At 42.4% G+C, this 21941-nt stretch overlaps 1 protein-coding gene across 1 annotated transcript; it reads right to left on the reverse strand.

Annotated features, from left to right (window-relative positions):
* Nucleotides 1-5245: 5245 nt before the first annotated feature.
* Nucleotides 5246-21622, reverse strand: clic4 (chloride intracellular channel 4). Its single transcript, XM_044039163.1, has 6 exons — nt 21181-21622; nt 11249-11358; nt 9578-9703; nt 8859-8965; nt 7692-7873; nt 5246-6873 (listed from the first exon to the last, which is right to left on the reverse strand). The coding sequence occupies exons 1-6, from the start codon at nt 21247-21249 to the stop codon at nt 6709-6711; spliced, it is 759 nt and encodes a 252-aa protein (XP_043895098.1). The 5' UTR covers nt 21250-21622; the 3' UTR covers nt 5246-6708.
* Between the last annotated feature and the right edge of the window lie 319 nt (nt 21623-21941).

Consider the following 21941-nt stretch of genomic DNA (forward strand, 5'->3'; position numbering starts at 1 on the left):
AGGCACTGGAGCAGAGCAGATAAGCCGGGCTGTTAATCGCCGGTCTGGGAGTTGCATGGGGTGGCTGATGCTGCAGTGAACTCAGCAATAGACCCTCAAATACTGAGGGACGGCGTTTATCTTCAGCCTCTTGTGAAGGAACAGCAGGACAGACAACAGCTTTCCCTTGTCCCGACACCGAGACTCCAAATAAAAAGATTAAATAAGACAATATGAGCAGTGACAGCCACCAGAAACACTGGCCCCCAAACCAAGACATGTGCTTCATAGATGTCACTTTTATTAAATAGATTACACTGAAAATGGCTCTGGAAACAGTTCACTATTCTAAAATAAAATACTGTATATGTGACAGGTGTACAAATTAGACATGTGTATTGTTAATAGGCCATGTTTAAGCAGGAAACACACAGGCGTTAACATTCTAACATCATTATTATTGACGGCTCTTCTCAGTTCCTGTAAGCGAAGACACCGTGTGTCATGGAAAAGTCCCATCATTTAATAACGCTATGACACAAAGGTCATGAGGCCACATGAGCAGCCATGGCCTACGTCCACACAAATACTTTTGTTCCTGTTCTTAAGTACAACATATCTGTACTTTACTTTATTCACATTTACTCTAAATACCTTTGTTACTACCGAATACAATCAGAAGGTCTTTGTATTTATATGGAGCTTTTCTTGCTATTCACACACTTCAACATGGATTTAGCGTCTTAGCTCAAGGACACAGAGCCAGGAATTGAACCCACAGCCTTCCAGTTGAATGACAACACACATATCAATACTCCTCACTTTTAAGTGACTTTTTTTTTAAAAAGTTAAGTACATTTTATATCAGAAAATGTACTTTTGATACTTAAGTAGAGTAAATGTCAAACTTTAAGACTTAAAAAAGTGACTTTGACTTCTACCAAAGTCACTTTCTGGTCACGTACTTGTACTTTTTACTCAAGCGTCACCTTTAAAGTACTTTAAACACAGACTGTCTACATCTTAGCTACGTCTGATCCAACATAGGAACAAGTTTTAATTATTAACAATCATTTTTGACTAATTACAGGAGCATTTATAAGTATCTATGAATGGAATTATTATTATTAAAGTGGTTAAGTACAGGTGACTCTGATAATAACAATAAAGATGGTGATTATTTGCACCTGGTGGAAAATCAAAATGGCGGCTAATTTAGAGGAAGACCTGAGTATTTGGGTCACAGTCCGTGAACGCAGCGTTTTTAAACGTCTGAACATTTAAACAACAACAACAACAACAACCGTGTCTGTGGACATTCACTCACACTGAGACCTTACGTTAAACACATGAGAAGATTTAAACCTCAAAAAAACCCACGCGAACCAGGAGAAACACGCACCTCTGTCTGTGGATGACACGCGGAGACGGAAGGCATTATGGGATGGTGGCGGTGGGGTCTACTCTCCAGTGCCGTGCTGTGCCGTGCCACGCCGGCTGCGTCGCCTCTCACCGGCGCACACCTGGGCCAATTAGTAAATACTCAGGAGCTCGCGCACGTATTCACTTATTAACAGCTGTGAGTGATTAGAGGATGTGGATGTAAAGATCAGCAGCAGGTCACGTGAGGTAAAGCTCAGACAGGTGTGAATTATGAGCGGTGGCTGAGTTCCATTTAGCTTTCACAGTGTCACCGTGTCCTCATCTCCACGCAGTGAACAAAGCTGTCAGCCAAGTGTCACGTCACTTAAATGATTATTATTTTACATATTTGACTGAAATGATGGGTTTAAAAATGCATTTAAAGCGACAGTGCATTATTTTTTGGATATTCTGTCGTTGTTGTTGTTTTGTGGTGTCTCTGTTTTTGTGAACAGAAATGATGAAACATTAGTTTGTGTCTCACCTCACTTTACTGTTGCCTTTGTCTGTCTCAAACATTTACATTTAAGCATTTAAGCATTTAGCAAACACTTACAAAAGAGGAATAAGCTGCATAGAAGAAGTCTTGGTTTGAACTCCATGTGATAGGAACAGTGGACTCATAGAGGTTGAGAGTGCAAAAGTGCAGAAGGGGGAGGTCAAAGGGTAAGTGCTCGGGCAGAAGACGCTCTCGGAAGAGCTGGGCCTTCAAGAGCTTCCTGAAGGTAGACTTAAACTAAACCGTAAATAATCACATCTGTGATTCTGAGGTTCAGAGCGGGATAAACCTGCGTCGTCACAATGTGATTCACGGAGGAGAAAAGCCGGAAAAGACATTTAAACAACTCTAAATTTGTCTAATTCATCACTACTGATTATCCTAGAGTATTTGGATAAGTATGTTACTCCGTGTGTGGGTGATCTGATGTCAGCAGACGTAGAAAACAATCATGATTACACTCATTTTTGACGAAGGGTGCATTCATTAATGATTTAAAGGTACAGAGTGACTTTGTAATTCCCTCTAAAATGACAAACGTCCTCTCCACGTTTAAACGCCTCACATGTCTGAAGTGAAGTTGTCCCGCGTTGACCACATAAGAGGCCTTTGTTCGGTCCTTCGCGAGCGTAACTCAAACACAAGACGATCAATAACCACGTCAGGTGACAGGTGCACGGAGTTCATATGCAAAGAAGGATTTTCACACATTGTGGGTTTGGGATATCACTGTGTACCCTTGACTGAGCTACTTTACCCGTGTCAATATTGAGCCAGCTGTATAAATGGGTGTTGTGCACAAACCTGCAAACTGAACTGGTTCCGCAGAGAAAGACGAGCCGGTGCCAAACAGAAAAGACTCCACTGAACTGAGAGAAGAGTCGACTGATTCACCTGTTCAACGAAAAGAAGAAGAAACAAACAGTAAACCATACTCATCACGTACAAGTCACGTCACACACTTAGTGCAGGGCAGTAACTCTGTGTGTGTGTGTGTGAGACTGTTGACTGCTTGAAAAACATATAAACCATAAGAAGTGAGGACATTCTGTCTGGTTCTCACTTCTTTAAATGTTTTTTAGCAGGTTAGGCTGCTTTTTTCACATGACTGTTTAAACATATACAGTATATACAGAGGCTATAAGAATATAGTGCAATATACAGTGTCTTATATCCTTTTCTTCAGCACAAACATTCATTTCCACCCACTATATAAACTCTAGAGCTGAAACGATTAATCAATTAATTGATAATCAATTAATCGGTTTGAAGCTTTTTTTTCATGATTAAAACAAGATTTCCGATAGTTTAAGCTTCTTAAATGTGAGTATTTTCTTCATTTCTTTTCTGGAGAACAAAGAAATCATTAAAAGTGAATCATTCTGGTTTGTGGACAAAACAAGACATTTGAGAACATAATTTCCAGGTTTTCTGATATTTTAATAATCGACAGATTAATCGATTATGAAAATAATCGTTAGTTGCAGCTCTAATAAACTCACCTGAGAAGAAAAAACGACTCAAAATTTAAGTTTAACATTGGGACTGAATGAACAAAAAAGAAAATAATTATTGCTACTTTATATCACGACAAACAAAATGTGACTCAACAACAAAAAACACATTTTTAAAGCACACACACCCAGGATGTCCATATAAGGAGTTGTGTATTATTCCCATGGTAAATGAACATGGGTGCACCTGCGGCACAGCTCCGTGCCGTGTGAGCACTAGGGGTTAATGGCTGGGTTTGGGATTAGGGGTCTCACTTTATCTACATTTCATCAGTTGCAGGTCAATTTACATCCGTCTTAAATTGGGCGTTTAGAAGATGGCCGACACGTTGTTGTTCCTCTCTTGTCGTAGTTTGTTTTCTAATTTTATCTGGACCTGCATCAAACAAACGACACAAAGGACGTCGATAAGGGATGATGTTGGAATGTTACCACCATTCACTCGTGTTGGTGCCTTGGTCAGTTGTATAATAAAGACGATTTCCTTTCCTTTCCTTTCCTGTGTAATACAGGGCCTGTATATGCGCACACACACACACACACACACAGTCTTCGTAGGACACTTCATTGTCTTCAGTCGTTTGAACAACTTAACCAAAACCTCATCCCTGACCACAATTCAACTCTCAGCCCTACACTTTAACCAGTTCCTCAACAAATGAGATTCCGCCACATTAGGACCAGGTTTAGGTCTCCATGAGGACTGCCGGTCCTGTGTCTGAGACTGTGTCTCAGTGTTCTGGAGGTGAAACCTGACACTTTAATGATCTGGAGCTCATCCAAAAAAAACTCACACCTTTTCTTCTTCTTTAAAAAAATCCACCCCTGCTGTGTGTGTGTGTGTGTGTGTGTGTGCTTCAGAACAGCAGGCTGAAAAACATCACCACGCTAACGGCAAGAGGGTGTCATCGGGGGGAGGAGGAGGAGGAGGAGGAGCCCGCAGTGGGCGGACACCCACATGAGACATTCCTTGGAGACAGAGAGTTGTAAACAAACATGCTTTGGCCCAGGGGTTCTCAAACTGTGTCTGAGACTCTGTGTTGGTCGGTTGGCCTCCAGACACATTCACATAGAGCAAGAAAAAAAACAGAACAAAACAAAAAACCACATGAGACGTTTTTTTAAATACAAATCATTCGGTGGAGGAACGGAACAAGTTATATGTTACTTAACAAGTAACATATAAAGAGTTCATAAAGGACGACGAAGGTCCTCTGAACAGTGGAGTGTGATTCATAGATTCAAGATCACGACACATACATGTTTAGATGGTTTATAACACCTGAAACCACACTTCACGACAATGAAACTTCACTTTTTAATCAGAATCCATGAACTCACTGTGGGATTTGATGAAACTAATTCAATTATTGTTCATTTGAAGTGAAGAAAAGACAGATCAAGGTGTTATTATGGAATTAGTTCATCTTTAAACACCTCAGAAAAGCACGTTTAACAGCAGGAAGTGTAGAATTATGGGCTCCATGTTAATCTGAAGATAACAACTTAACTTCCTCATCTTCAGCTGATGAAGTTATTTAGTCTCCGTGACAACTGTGGAGAAACACACAGATATTTAAAAAAAAACAGCAGTACAAAGAATTTATTTTTATAAGTGGAAAATCGATGTAACTCCACCCTGAGGCCAAGAAAGAACTTTTAAGTGCAACTGCAAAGGAGATAAAGACGGACAAACACGCCGGAGTCGTGGCGGGGAGTCATGGCGACGCTGGCCGCGACACGTAAACATGCATCAGGACACGTGTAACGTTGACAGCTACAGTTGTGTCCGTCTGCCACTGAAAAATCCCAACATCTTCTACAACACGACTCAGAGTTGCCAATAAGAAGTTTATTTCAGTTCAGTCGACATAGCTCGGATATTTTTCTGTGAACAACTTCACACATGTTATGAAATCATCTCTGGGGGGGCGGAGAAAAAAACAAAAAAACCTTCCTGTTAAACCTCTGCAGAGAGAAATGGGTTAGTCCAGAATTAAAATCCAAGCAGGCGAGGGAAAAATGGCCTTTTCGCTTCGCCCTCAAAATTCCGATGATACGTAGAAAATTTACACGTTGAATTCTGAGAAATCCAAAACAAATATTTACAAGTCCTTACTTAGGTTTGCCGTCGACGATTTGTTTCCATCACAAAACGTCTGAAAAATATGGCAAACGGGAGAAAACAAAAAGGAGGTTTGGTTTTTGTTTCAGCCGCGCTAAAGCACTTTCGGAGCTACTGTATCGTTACATACGTTCACAGGCACACGGCACGTTTCATAGCTACGCTGCTCGGCGTGTTTTTATCATAAATATCTTTAGCGTTAAGTGTTTTCTTTTCACCTCCAGAGTCTTTTCACCTCCACTCATAAGAAGGAAAGACTCGTGTCTGTATGGCAATGTAGTGATTTACAAAAAGTCCTTAAACAATCCCTTTAAACATGTCTATGAGCTACATAGAGTTGAATATTTGCTTTAGACCTCAGGTGATGTTTTTCCTGAGTTGCTAGGGTTGCAGCGGTTACAGGGAAAAGAGAATTCTACTGAGTTGAGCTACGACATTTTTGCCCGTTTTAAGGCAATGAGGAAATCAGAGCATGGATGCCAGGTAGCTTTACCTGCAGTCACAATGATTTTTGCTGAGCAATGATAAAAAGTAAAAGCATCACTTATCTGATATGTAAACCACTTAAGTTTGGATTAGCTTCAGCTTCTACTTAAACCTGTCAAAAATAAACAAAAAACACTGAAGCTTCAACACTGTTTACGACGCCCCTTAATAAGCAAAAAGACAAAAAAAAAAACTGCTTCTCAGTGTTTCATTTTTATAGCAAAGAAAGAGCAAAATAATCATTATTAAACAAGTAGAAAATAGACAGCTTGCGACCTTTTCCCCCCTTCATGCAGAGAGAAGGTCAGCTTCAAGGTCACTTATCAGGGCGTGTGGTCGACAACGCTCATGCACGACGGCTGCCTTTCTGTCTCACGACTCCTCAGGACGTTCATCAGCAAATTAATAAACAAGAGAAATTGGAGGTGACAACTAAAGAAAGAAATCAAAACGTGGGACAGAGACGGATAAGGGTTCATGCATTTGCTCTAAATGAGGGGGGAGAAGAAAAAGAAGTCCAGAGTTTGTTTTTTTCTTTCTCGTGGATGAGCACATCAGTCCTGGTGCTGAGCAGAAAGAGAGAGGAGAGAAGAGTGAGGGAGGAAGGAGGTGTAGAGGGGGGAGGTGACGGAGTGACTACACAGTGACCGGTGGAGGGAGGGAGGGAGGGAGGAGGAGGAGGTTTATTTGACCAGCCTCTTGGCGACGTCTCCGTAGGCGATCTCGATCTCTTTGTCACTGGGGCAGGTGTTGGTGAACTCCTCGCGCGTGTAGGCGATGTTCAGGTACTTCCAGATGGCCGTCATCTCTTTGGGGATGTCGAAACCTCTGTACTTCTTGGCCACCACCTGCAGGGACAGTGAGGGCATCATGAGTCATACGTGAAGAAGCAAATGCATGAATCACGCAGTGTGCGTAGTTCAGGGTCGGTCTCTCGTGTCACATATAAAGTTTTGAGGTGATCGGTCTATGTATGGCGAAGTTATAGGGCACTTCCTGTTTTGTGGCGAATGGTCAAAATTAGCCAAACTTCCGATGGTTGCCATGGCCACGCCCTTTTGAAACCTTTTGATACCATTTTACCTTTGATGTGTCCAGTACAAATTGTTGCATTTATGTCGGTACGATAAACTCGCTTAGGCGAGTTCGTTCATTTACGAAGCGCGGCCAAGATGGCCGCCAAATTCAAAATGGCTGACTTCCTGTTGAGTTGAGGTTGGAAATGACAAATGGCAAAGTCGACAATAAAACACTGATAGTCGTCGCTCTCACTGTTAAAGATGATTTTAGACAACATCGTATAAAAACACAACAAGAAGGAACAAGAACGCTGCTCACTCACCGACCGTCCCAACAACACAGTATTGTACAGATATTACACAGGTACTAGTGATACTCGTCAACAATATTTATCTAATAAAGTAAAAGTAAAAAGGCTGCTGCTACCAGACGACCTGAAGGTTCTTGAGGGTTCACAATAAACCTGTGCTCTCTTTCTGGTCCTGGTCAGACCACGTGCAGCGGAGTTCTGCAGGAGCATAAGCTGAGCTATGTTCTTTTTTTTGGAGAAAGTCTGGAAGTAATGGCCCCGTGCAAACATCTACTACATTCCTGCATACTTTATTTAAAAATAATAATAATAATAATAATTGTATTCCTCACTCACCTTAACTATGTGCAGTTTTGGCAGCAGGTTGCAGTCGGCCAGCGTCATCTCATCGCCATCCAAGAACTTGCGACTGGAGACCTTGACGTCCTCGATGCTGTTGTGGTCGATCTCATCGGGCAGTGGTGACCGGAGGTACTCGTCCAGCTTCTGCAGGGTCTTCAGGAGCCCGCGCTCCAGAGCTACGAGGAGACGCGGGATACGTTATTACTTTAAAATAACAAAACTGACTTCAGTTTATTTATAACATGTTCAGTATCAACACACAGGCCCGGACCGCTGCAGCTGGAGTTATACTGAGCGACCACATGAGGGCAGCATTCCATCACAAAGACAAACCTTTGTCATGTGCGTTTCAATCCTGAGACGCGGTGTATTGTTAATCTAACCTCATCTATCATCCTTCATCCTTCATTTATCATTTATAGATAGGTCATTAATACTTTTTTTCATTGGAAATTATGACACAGGCTTGAATGTATGACCTGAATGTGGCTCCATGCTTGGTTCAGTGACCGGTTCCTTTAGATAGCACTTATCACTGAACCATGAGATTCAGCTCCAAACTGTTGACATAGCCTTGTCTTTCACATCCAGCTGCACATGGCTCAATATTTTCCCAGGGCGGAGAACAGCCGCTGGCGACGCGATACAAAATCTAGGTATTCTGTGGAGATTATTAACATTGTTCCCAGGAAACAAATGAAGACACTGTTTAACCCCAGGATTCCACAGAATCTCAAAAAGACAATAGATGAGATATTTTTCCTTTTATTCAAATAATCTTATGTGGTGGTTAATGATATGGCTTTTCTCTGCCAGTGCAGTCAGGTTACATTTAAATCAAGAACTGGCAGGGTGAGATTGTGAGCGCCAGTTCATTCTCAGGATAGCTACTCTGTGGTTTTTTGTGGAAAGCTCCGCCAGGTGAGACGGAAAGCACGAGGACAGGAGGCAGCGGCAGAACAAAAGCTCTGTGTCCCAGAGTGAGAGTGTAATTCACCAATCAGGGCAGGGCTACCGACGTCACCTAGCAACCAGTAACTCTCACTGCACAATAGGAAGGTTTCTCTAGTGCTGCTCTTAGCACTGATCTCTTGTGTGTGTGTGTGTGTGTGTGTGTGTGTGTGAATGTGTCTCACAGAGAGACGCGGGCAGCCAGCTTACCCTCATTTGCATCGGGTTTGGAGTTTTTGATGTAGGCTGAAAACTTTGCAAAGATGTCCATACCAGCTGTGTTTGATTCAGGGTGTCTCGCACCAAGCTTTATGTACCTACACACACAAAAACACATGTACATATACATTTACACACACAATATTACAGTATTCTTCTGAAATACTGATAGGGTGCACCACTTGGTTTTTAGTTTGCTAAAGACTAAAATGCCCAAATTAAGAGAATCGTTTTCTTTTAAATAATAGCATATTTGTAAAATTACCAATTAAAGCTGCAACTAACGATTATTTTCATAATGAATGGTCCATAAAATGTCAGAAAAAGTCAAAGAATGTTGACCAGTGTTTGTCACATAATGATGTTCATCTCAAATGTCTTGTTTTAATGATTTCTTTGTGTTATGGAGCAAAAAACTAAGATAATATTCACATTTGAGAAGCTGAAACAATCCGAAAATTTGTTTTAATCATGAAAAAAGCTTCAAACGATCAATTTAGTAATCGATTAATCGAGTATTTGTTTCAGCTCTATTACCAACCTATGATTTTATTTGTCTTCAGTTGGGATAAATGGACTTGGAGCTAAAAGCTAAAAAAGGTATTACGAAAGTATAAAACCAAAAATACTAAGTGACATTTTGTGACGTCAGTGTGTTTAGATTGTAGGCGTGGCCTGCTGGAGGCACAGGGATTGGAAAGAGCACTCACTTCGGTGGGCAAAGCACATCCTCCAGGAACTCCTCGATCTTGTTGACGTCAGTTTTGACCTCGCCGTTGAAGGTGACGAAGGGCGGGTGTGTGCCGGGGGCCAGGTTCTGGAGGTCTGCCGGCTTTCTGGAAGAACAAAGAATGTGGAGACTTTAGCACGTTTGGCATGTTTTAATACAGTTTGTCGAAAGGTTGTCAAAGTGCATGACATAAGAGACATTACGTCTTTGAAATAAATACAAAAAAACTCTATGACGACGTGCTGCACACGAACCAGCGTTTGTTTTTTTTAATCCAGCTATAGCTGCTGTGTCTTTGAGCGTGTGTGTGTGTGTCTCCATGAGAACGCTCGTGTGTCCTTCAAACTAGCATATTTTGTACCAGATGTCTCTGGCAGGCAGATGCCATTGACACACAAACAAATATGAGCATGTGTCGAGTGAGCAGCAGCACTACTGTGTGAACGCACACAGACCCAGATGCTTAGATCCATTCACTGGAGACGACAGATGGACGTACGCTGGCAAACAGTGTGAATCTTCCCTTGGTCCAGGCTCTGCGTTTCCGACAATGTTCATTAACATTAACGGTGGAGTTTTGAGTCAAAAAAAAAGGCACAAAAACGGGAAATATCGTCACGCTTATTGCATGAAAAAAGGAAGTGGCTCCCTGACTCACTGATATCACTGAGGAGTGGGTAAGAAACCACAGCTTTGACCCACAACTACGACTCAGGAAATGTAAACATGTTGCACTCAAGGACGTGACATGTGACATCCAAGTCCTTGTGCAGCTGTAAAAACCCTGACTGTTCTTCATTTTCTTTTTTACACTACAATAAAAGGAGAGCTACATGCCTGCTTTTGCACTACAGTCATTTCATGTTGATAAAAAAAGCAAAGGCTGTCAGTTCTTCCACTAGAAAGTCAGTCAGTCAGTTCTTCCTCCACTGCCTTGCACAGGTTATTATCAGCATGGAGTTGTTTGTTACATACCTTCTTTCAGGTAAAATGCATGCATGCATGACCTTTTCATGTGCACACAGTTCTCCTTTTAGCATAAAAAAGCTCAGCAATGCTCAGGTGTAAATTTTGGTTGTTTGTTTGTTGTTTTTATTAGCATGCAGTGATTTCTATGTCCCAGAGGAGGAGAAGCAGCTGCTATAGAGACTGTGGGACAAATGTGAATGAAATAACCGTAAACCCATAGAAACAGGGAATTCATCTGACCATCAGCCATGGCTGAAAATAATCTGGCACTTGCCTGTCCTGGAAAAAACATGAAAGGGACCATTTAGATGAATCACACAGACAGAACATAGTGGGTTTGGCAGAGAACATCTGGTGCTGGAATCCACATGCGAGGGGAAATTGCAGATGATAACTGGTTTACTGATCCCAGGCATGAAAAATAAGACGTTGCCCACCAAAATCTAAGCAGGAAGTGAGCGGAGTTAGGAACCTCAAATAGCCCCTCCAGGGTCTGTGTTTATTTTCCTCTGATATTCTTCAGCCTGGGAAAGGGTCATGGGAAAACCAAATAAGTAGTCGGGAAGCACTGAGCGTGTCAGAGGTGTGGCCGTGTTACGGAGTCTTTCACAGAAACACCCAGAAATTTCAACAAAAACGCAATATTTTTATCCTTTTTTCAAACAAATCAAAAAGGACTCACCTCTTGAGATCGACCGTGGTGACGTTGAAGACGACTCCTTTAAGCCACAGGATCATGAAGAGCCTCTGAGAGAAGGGGCAGTTCCCGATGCTCTCGCCATCACTTCCCGCCTTAAATAAACACACAAGTTAGAAGAGCGGCAGATTAGAAGTCGGCAATAATGTAACGGGCCTCATTCCTGAGGACCGGGTACACAAACGACGGCACCTCTTCCTATCTGATGGAGACAGTCATGTTCCTGGATTTAATCATTACATATAGAACACACAAAAGCAGCAGACAAAGATCTTACAAAAACATCTGTAACAAGTTTCTATTGCTGATAGCACTAGGCTTGAATCTAAAGCCGTAACGGAAAAGATAGCAATAATCTTAAGATCCCATCTCTGCTGCGCAACCTTTATGGCCCTCAGGCGTTTTACTGTACTCGCCCATTTCAGACAATTACTCTCTCATACATAGATCTCAAACACATTAAAGTAGGAGGGAAACAGTAGAGGGCCATCTCCGTCTCTTAAATGCTTCACCACACTTTCCCTGCATTAGTCTGCCAAGCTGCTGCCTGACAGTAAGAGGAAACTTCTCTAGAGTGATGGACTCACTGCACACACACACACACAAGACTGAGCAGTGGTGGTGAGAGGTGCATCAACATCATTAAAACTGAAATAAAGAAGAGCTGGATTAGGAAAAGAAAACCTCATTACACTCTCAGCCGGGGTGGGAAGCAACAAACTGTCAGAGATCTCTCCACCATCTCCACAACCATCGCTCTTTTCAGTTACACACTGTGTTGCGTGTTTGCTTTGCTCGACTCACGGCCATGTAGGGAGTAAGAGGGGTGTAGAAAAGGACAACATGGTTTGGAGCCTCTTTTAAAAACTACAACAAACTGTTTCTTAAGCGCAAACGCTTGTCATTAACCACCTGACCACATTTATCATGGTTATCTATTGGTGGTTCGACAACTCAGAAATAATCGTGATGACCTTTGTGACCATGTTGTGCGGCCGTACTGATAGTAAACAACCATGCATATTATATAATCTTCACTGAGGACTTGTTGCAGAGCCTGTGAGGGGAAGCCGCTCTACACTCAAGGCCAGCCAAGAAAGAATCATCTATTCATCTATTCATCCATTCACAAGGACATGCATGGAGGTCATTCATGTATCTGTGCTGTGGAATGCACCTCTTTATTCAGATAATACAGTTTCTTTTGTCAGTCGTTCCACTTTCATTGTGTGAAATGCAAAATAAACACACACACGCACATGCTGTATTTTTCACTATGTTGCAAACCAATTTGCAAAGATATTCAAATCAGCTTTAGCGCCACAGCTTTATTCCGCGATGTGTGCGTCGCGTTTGAGACGTAGGTTCTGAACTGTCCTCAATAGAGGACTTTGTTTTGGAGCATGAAGTCAGTCCAGCAGCTCCTTGCCGGTGTGGACAGGCTGGCTGCTGTGTCCTCTGTGTGACACCCTGTGGGATGGCTCTGTTTGATCTGCCTGCTGGCTCCCATTGTACTGCGACTCTTCCCTCCCCTAAATTCAGTAACTGAAAAGCATGGATTAGATCATTGCCTTTGTTCGGCAAATGAAAGTCCTCCAAAATTCAATTCCACAATAAAAGCTTTGGCCGTGAAGTGTTGGCGGTATCATGGTCCGCGGCCATCACTGGACCAGACTTGCATTAGCGGATCCTCAGGGGATCCGACAGACATCAATGGGATGATTAGTCCATTTTCCCCCACAGCCTTACACCTACAGAGAACCACTCAGTTCTGGATCCAAGGTGGCAAAGCAGCACAGCAACTGTTCCCATGGCAATGGTCAGACACATGTGACATAGAAAACAGAGCAAACAGTGCGGAGGGGGCGACCAGTGTCTGAAGACAACTCTTATTCTGTGGGGGCATTAATCATTCATCAAAATAAAATCAGGCAATTACAGTACTTGGACACAGCGCGCTGCTTTTTAAGCCAAGTTCATCTAAGTTGCTGCGTCTCAAATGGCCAAGACGAAGGCCGCTGCAGCACATGAAGACATTTTACACTTCTCTCTTCCTCCTCAGTCTGTTCTTGGAGCAGTGGCAAGGTTCCAACCCTCAGGAGTCTGCAGCACAGCAGACAGCCGCTCTCTGCCGACCACAATGATAGGTGGGATGCAGCGAGAGACTTCAGGACAGACAGACAGAGATTCGACGGGAAGCAAGGATTTTACGGGCAGTGCCTGTAAAAGATGCAAGAAAGAGGAAAGACGGCAATCCTCAGCAGCTGTGTGCTATTTGGCACACTGTATTTTCTTCCTCCTCCTCTCCCCCCTGTATCCCTCTTTCCCCTTATCCTGGGCCCCTCTGTGGCGTCAGGAGGGGGGCGGGAGGCGGGGGAGTTGGGCATTTGGGGAGGAGAGACAAACTATTCGAGAAATGTCCTGTTTCTCCCGCCAAAGAGGGTGCTTTGTTTAGATTAAGATGATGTTGGTCGGGCTGCATTTCCGCCGCCTGTGGCACATAAAGTGCTGTGCTGTTAAAAGGAGCTACACTACATGTTTTTACTGTGAGGACACAAGTGAGGGGATCACAGTTCAAATTAGCACCAAGACGCTGACTTCCCCTGATCAATAGAAATCATAAACATGCAAGATTTTTTTTATATCATTCCAAGGGCCCAAAACCAATCTGTAAAACATTACAACAACTGCTCTCCACCACACAAACACCTCCCAGCATGCCGCTTGTTCACTGTGCCACTGGAGAGCATTTTACACAGCAACAACACAATGCACTTTTTGTTGTGCTAGGAAAGTGTTAGGAAAGTCACCAGCAAGCAAGTGCAGAAGAAAGAAAAAACAAAAAGAAACGTTTCTAACTGGCCCTTATAAGGCAACGGACATTAGTTCACAAAAAAAAGCACATTTTCCGAGAAGTTAACCAGCAATTGGGTTGCAAATGCTAGCAGCATTCACATGAACACTGTGCTGTGTCCAGTGACTGCTCTGCCAGTTTTACCACCCATGACTCACATCTTGGAGACAGCAGTGCCATCTTTTATAAAGATATAAAGACTGAAAACCTCCTGTGAAACGGCCACAACTCAATCTGATCCACAGCAGCAACAGTCGACTAATGCTAACGGACTCTTGTGCTTCATTTAAGCTCAGTGGATGGGTCACGATTGGACAGACACTTGGTTTATTTAATGCCAAACACACACACAGCTGCCCAGCAGCGGATGGTAATCATGCTCAAGTCGGATGTTGTTGCGAAATCGTCTCAAAAAAAGGAAAGCTTGGCCCCACAGCAGTACAACAGGGTTCTTTCTTTCAGCCGGGGGTCCAATCATGTCCTTGAAAGAAAACACACTGAGGTCATTCCTATCATCACTTCCTTTTTGACTCTGAGTGATTATGTAGCCACTGATGTAATCACAAAACCTAGACTTTCACTGACACCGATATTTTACAGGTATCCTTGTCCAGTGTCATAACATTTTAAGAGCAGTCACATAAAATCCACGAGCTGTTACTTAACCTCTCCCCTCTATTTTTTGTTCTTCCACTGACATTTCTACTCATCTGATGCAACATCACAGTAACAGTAGCCAACCGTCAGGGACAATGGATCCTGTTCAGTCTGGGCACGGTCCTCCCAGTCTCCGCTCACAGTCTAATTTTAGTAACACGGTGGCCCGTGCCTTCCCCTCCCCAGTACACTTCATACTCTAAATTGGGTGGGCTGCTCAGCAATTTCGAGCCACACTTTGACCGAATAAGGAACTGACTGATGCAAGGAGCGCGGCAGCGTTCCACCTCCTGCTCTGACACACAGTGGGAATGTCTGTTTGAGAGTAGGCAGCCATGGCAACGTCATGGCGACACCTCTCCCCGTTTGTTAGTTAAGTATAGAGGCTTATGTTAAGACTGTCCCAGCCAAAATCAGTCAGTTTCAGACAGTGTTGCTCAGTCCATGGTGGTCTAAGCTGAGCCTGGTTGCTGGACGTCAATACATCGGGCTCATGGCACCTACACACTAGAATTATCTATCTATTGTATATAGTGTATATTATAGTTTGGCTCATTGTGTATCGCAATGTCTTTAATTTCATTTCATTTAATTTTTATGTATTTATTTGTATTCTTTTACTGCTGCTATGATGACCCAATTTCCCCTCAGGGATAAATAAAGTTATCTATCTGTCTATCTATAGATTATTTATTATTTAATTCAAATCGACATGAGAGATTTTGTGTTGAACTTTGGCCACAAGTTTGAATGATAAGGCCCGGGTTGTGTGTGTGTGTGTGATGTGACCATGGTGAGGGGGATGAGTGTACGGAGGACTCAGACCCTGCTGGAACACGGAAACACCATCACATCCTTGGTGTGGCTCTGACTCAGGCTGACATCACACAGTGGAAACCTCAAAGCCGTCCAGACACAGGGCTACTGTTTCTGAGGCCTGAGCACATAAGCGTCGACTTGTGGAAAATTGGAGGCTCAGGTCTAAAAAAAAACCCCAGTGTTTTACAGCATAACCATGCTATGGCAATGATGTAAGCTAAGTCAATAACGTTTGACCACCAAATTTCTACAGAGATAAGAGACTGAGTGAGTTTAAGGCACGTGGTGAGCGTCTGCTAATGAGTAAGACTGAGGCCAAAATGAGGGAAAAGCAAACACAGAGGCAAGTGGAAGATCAGTGTGAACAAACATCATCATCCTCACTCTGCTGATTCAAGTGTTAGCCTCAGATCCACCTTCCACCCAAAACACATCCATAGACCCCAGACAGATGACTAAGTTAGACAGTATTCACATTTATACAGCTACATACAACACGTCTATGCTGATATTTTAGTATGGAAGCTAAGTCGTGATTAGCCCTTAAAACTACCTATCTTTAAAATCTAAACTACACTGACTGAGGGCACACACGTTTAATTTCAGCTCAAATTAACTCACCATCTGTTCATTAAGAACAACTGTCTCGTCTTGACAACTGTGAACAGACAAAGTCCCAGCATGCAATATCCACACATGCCACACATGGGAGGCAGCAGAGCATGTGTCATTGCCAACAAGCACTTGTCAATGTCTCACTCACACTTATATTTACTCTGACCTGTCCCTGAGTTGTGTTTCCATACATGTCTGCTTTGAACATTGAAATGTGCGCTGATGTACACTGTACATTACAATAAAAGCAACATTTGTCGTCTTATTGCAGTGTTTTCAATACATTTATGATCAATTCCTATGAGTTGAGGTTTATGGAGGCCCTTATAACTAATATTTGGTAAACTTGTCGCTTTCGTCACTTTATCCTCCATGTTCAGGTACGGCAATGTAATGAAACAACGTAGACGGTGAAATACAAGCACACTGGATCATGTTAAGACTGATTGAGTTACATGTGTAGGATTCTCCTTATTCACAAACACACCTCGTCTCACAGAGAAGATGATGTGACACAGGTACAGTCAGAGGATTGTTTATAGAAAAATAAAACACTCCACGTTCCAGTGAACCAGTGTTTCTCCTTCATTCATTTAGCAGCGGCACACCACCGTCATTAGCGCCGCTAAAATCTTACATAATATCAAATGATTTGAGCACAACCTCCTACGTTAACTTGGAATTGTTTTAAAAAAAACTAAACAGGAAAAAATGCAAGGGAAACACTTCATGTACTTAGAAGAGTCTGAAGTGGCCGCTCATTGATGTTAGAGGCTAGCCTAACTTCCTGTCATTGACCTTGAAAGAGAAACGCCTCATTAGTCATTGGTTTCCTGGTCATGCAACAGAGACGAGCTCTTGAACTAAGCTTTTCCTCTAGATGTTCTAACACATCATGATATTATACAGCCATTTATCCAAGTGCAATTAGGATCAAGGCCCCAAGTCAAGCAATGATCCAGCCAATAATCCTCTGGCATAGACATAAATTAACCTCTGAATTTGCCTTCCCATTAAAAAAGGCAGTGTTTGCACAGTACCTCTCTGAATTGCTGTAATAAAACATTAACATAACCATACAAATGAGGCTAATTTCCAGGAAGTCAGTCGACCTGATCGTTGTACAGAGTCAACGGTAAGTGCTGCAAAAGCAAATTCACAGATCAAGAACAATGACACAGTAACTGCACCGCATTCTACAACAAGCAATAAGCCATTAATCTTAATAAACTCTGCTCTATTGATTTTCCTTTTCATCTCTTTTGTCAGAGATGACAAGAACAACAACCAAATTGAAATTCATTGAAAAAGAACACGCAAACAGAAAGTAAATTGCTGTACAGGTTTTTATTACCACCACCCGTCAAAGGTTACTCTCGGAAAAACCGGTAAAAAAAAATATACGACCAACTCTTGACCTTGTATTTACTTTCAAACAACTGCCTTGAACAAAATAACTGCTGAAAAAGCTCACTGTGTTCCCATAAAAATCAGCACATCATGTGGAACAAGTCTCATGTTCATTATTGTCACATGTTGTGACAGCACAATAGGACAGGAGCAGCTCGTCTTGAAGCCAACAGAACACAATCCTTGTGTCTACCACAACACTATGGGAACCATATAGTTTCTTACGCAGAACGAAAAACAAACAAACATGTAAATGAGTATGTATGCAGCACGACGTGTGTTCCTTCTGCAGAGTGTACTCGTGCTCCTCACCCTGATCATGTCTACAGAAGTGCTGCTTTGTGTTGGGACCAATATCTCTGTCCCTATGGGAGCATCCCAGAGGACGTACACAAACACAGATGTTACCCAGACCTAAAAGCACGTCTGTGACATGTTTTGTTTACGCTGGCTTTGTTGATGCTTCTGGTGAGAGACAGCGAGAGGGTTTGCAGCCACAGTTGCAGCCGCATACACAAAGAGAGATAAAGCCTGTGTGTTTCTCTTAGCTCAGTCACGTCATATGGTTCCCTCTTCAATGTAGATAAATGTCTGACTGAGGGACATGTGATTTTAAAAATGCTCTATGGTAATTGTCTTCATTATCACATCATGTAATTTTGGTTTAAGCAGGAAACAAAACAAAATCACAATTATCATAATTAATCAGAACACAAATTGAAGATTGTGATCCAATCAAATTGTGACAAAAGCATATAATCCCAGCCCTAATTACCAATTACGATAGTTTAATATAGTTCTAGCTGCACTTGTATCCTTTTCAGCTTGACGTTATTGTGAAACGTCTCAGAATGATCACAGGTTCATACAAAATATACAGCAGATTTAGGGACAGGCAGGCAGAAAGAGAGAGATTCTCCAGCTCACAGCATAGACCACGTTACCACTCCTGTGTAAAACAATTCAGTTTCTAATCTGCTGTGCAGGGATGAGGTCAACGGCTGGCCCGCCCTCTTACTAAGTCATTACGCTGTGCTCACTTGCAACTAAACGCAATAAAACTGTGACAATGCTGAGCTTCACCTTATCGCCCTCAAAGACGGACACAATGTCAAGCGTTCCCATAGCAATGCAATGACTGTTGCTGTAAACACTGCAGATAGAAAAGTGCCAGATCATCAAAGGAGCTGTGAACAGGCAGAGTCAGCTACTGTCAGTGGGTAAACACCATCTATACAGAAAAGACACTGTGTGGCAACTCCTATACAACAAATATAATTAGTCTGCTTTGATATGTGGCAGTGCCCTAACAGATCTAACACCACTGCGCATGGAGAGAGCACACACACACTTATCAGCTGTTCCCAGAGGCCTGACTAGCAGCATTGTGCCTATGGCAACCTGCGTGCCTGCCATTGTCTCTAATGACTGTGTTTAACTCTGCACTGTAAAGACAATGGCATCAATAATAGACGTGGACATGTCAGATGATGATGAACATAACACAGGGACCTGCTAGAGCGTTGAAAAACCAAAGACCACCAAGCGCTCACAGACAGACAAGGTGAGAAAATATGAAATTAACTCATGTACACGATGGGCTGTACAGTCCAAACAGGGAGGGGCTGCCTGACTCAGTCATATATAAAACCTGGTCAGTTCTTTCCCCTCAGTGTCATCAATTTCTAACAATTACAGTCTCTCTATGAAACAGTCAGTGGAAAACAATAAGTAAAGAAAAAGAAATATTTACTGCAATAAAAATCCCATCATTATCAATATAACAAAGGTTTGGTATATATATCAATATTTTAATGCACTGTATAAACACTGTTTCACTCGAGAGCAAAACTTAATCTTTGACGTTTTATTGTGATAATTATCAATATTGGCTGATTTGAAATCACCCAGTGCCATAAACCACAGCTACTGCAGCTTAACAATACTTTTACAGAGCCGGGAGGACAGATTAGCAGATAAGAATCTTTTTACAAGGATTAGTAATTAACTACTCACACAAGTTGGATTTAGAAATGACGTTTTCCAAATATAGAAGCAACCACAATCACAATCTCTAATGACTTGTTTGCTTTTCTGGTCAGTAACAACCCACCGCACCACCAATAACATGCTCCCCTATCACCAAACTTGTTTATGATTGACAAATCATTGAGTAACGACCCAAACACCAACATTACACTCAAAATAACGCGGTCACCAACAACGGAGCATGGTCCAGATACAGAGCCAGACCCAGGACTCCAACTCTCATACATTAATGATAATAATTTTGATGGACTGGACATCCGACGGTGTTCCCTGCATTTGGTCCCATGTCGGCTGGGATTGGCACCAGCACCCTCTGCAACCCTCATGTGGAGGATGAAGCGATTGTATTTTCACTGCTTCTATGGCACGAGGAGTTCGAGAAACTAAGACCACTAATGACAGTCAATCACGTTTAAACCAATCAGTGTTTCAGACACAAGGGGAGGAAGAAAGGAACATGTGACATCTGATAGACAAACTGTTCTGAGAGTTTTCATCTGGACAGACGCTTTGGTTAACAAAAGGAACCAAAAATGGCAACTTAATCTACACATTTCTTACTAAAATTAACCGTTTTAGTTTAAGATGCTCATTTGTTTGTTTCAAATGTGCAGCTTATGATTTTGATTTTAAATATTTGTTATGTATAGTAGAGGTTGACCGATTCTATGTCAATTCCAATCTTTAGAAATAAGTGCAACTAATGGCTTAACCTTCTCCATGAAAACAAATCAGGTTTTACTGATTTTGCAGCATATATTTTTGAAGATGTGTAAACTACAAGAAATAATCTACGGTGACAATTATTAAAATAGTTTTTTTTTTTTAAATGGCCAAAACAATTTTACTTGACACAAGAAGAAAATATAATTTTTTTTTAAAATTACAGTTATTGTTTATAGTCCCTTCAGTTCTATGTGAAAACTGATTAAACATATTGCTCCATTTCATACTGATACTGATGGACATGTTTGAACACATACAACTACTATTGAGATATTACAGTGTTTTGGATCGATATTCTCTGATCTGAATGCGTCCAGCACTGTCTTATTTCATTATTTACTACATCAATCGACAAAGAAGCAGTGCAGCAACGTTTAAGTGTCTTCTGTGTCGCTCCAAGTACTGAGCTTTTGTTCACGACATAACGCCCGGGATGGACGCAGGGAGAGGGACAGAGGGAGGGAGCTGCACCCGCCCTGCGTGTGACACTGCGGGATCCACATGGCCACAATGGCAAGGAGATGTTCAAACATAAAATGTCTGCTTCATGGGAAAACCGTTCTCCTTCTACTTGTATTTCAATACATATTTTTAAAAAAAGGCGTGAATAAAACATTCGGACACTGCTAGTTTCAGGGGTATTAGCTAAACAAGAACATTTACACAACACTAACGTTCTTTTCATTTTTCCAGGAGAGAAATAAAACACATTTCCACACTGAACTGATAAATGTTACTTAAAGCAAGCAGACAAACTTCTCTCAGACGACGTGTGCTGCGCTCTTACCTTCACAAAGAGCTCGATAACGGGCTCAGAGTCCGCCTTCACTCCGTTCTGCGGCACCGACAGCGACATGGTGGTGGATGCTACTTCTGGAAGTTTTGCTAACAAGGATGAAGAGGGTTTTTTTCCCCCCTGCTACCACGCCCGCGTTAGCCCGCTCCAATTCTCCAGAACCTTTACTTTTTCTCCGCACTGAAGCCCAGTAAGCGCCCTTTTTTCCTCCCCAGGGAGGAGCCGCAGATAGAGGCAGAGGAGTCTGTTAGAAATGTGGGGAGAGGGAGGCAGCGCCGCGGTGTCCTCCAGCTAACGAGCGCCGTTTGTTTGGACGAGGACGTGTTACTTGGAGCTAGCTGCAGCTAAACTGCCACAAGCATAGCCCGGGTGTGCGAAGCTGCTGCCGAAGTTGAACAGGGGAGGGAGTACGAGGTCGAGTGGGAAGAAGAAGCAACGGGAATATTTAAGGCAGTGATGTCATCTGCAGCGCAAACAGAGAAAAATGTGGGAGGGTTAGAGGAGGGGAGGATGAGGAGGATGCTGGGGAGACACTCAGCGGCTGCTCACATGTAGTGCGGGCAGTTCCAAAATCCACACTTCACAGTAGTATGTCCCTTTTGGTCCCCATTTTTCCTTTGTTTATGTCGACATTTTGAATGTCTGTGTAAACTTTAAGTTGGGGACCAAAGGGGTAGAAAAAAGTTGAACTCTGTCACCCCCCTAAAGTCATTTTAATCTTAATTTCAGTCCTGTTATTTACATTCACCTAT

Source organism: Solea senegalensis, linkage group LG11 (genome assembly GCF_019176455.1).
Source record: "Solea senegalensis isolate Sse05_10M linkage group LG11, IFAPA_SoseM_1, whole genome shotgun sequence".
NCBI lineage: Eukaryota > Metazoa > Chordata > Actinopteri > Pleuronectiformes > Soleidae > Solea > Solea senegalensis.

What these genes read in the sequence shown, in the direction of transcription:
- clic4 (XM_044039163.1), bottom strand. Translation starts at nt 21,249, where the DNA reads ATGTCGCTGTCGGTGCCGCAGAACGGAGTGAAGGCGGACTCTGAGCCC. An exon ending in TTATCGAGCTCTTTGTGAAG is followed by an intron (nt 11,359 to 21,180) that starts GTAAGAGCGCAG and finishes TGTTTATTTAAG; the next exon opens with GCGGGAAGTGATGGCGAGAG. An exon ending in CAAACCCGATGCAAATGAGG is followed by an intron (nt 7,874 to 8,858) that starts GTAAGCTGGCTG and finishes GTCTCCTCGTAG; the next exon opens with CTCTGGAGCGCGGGCTCCTG.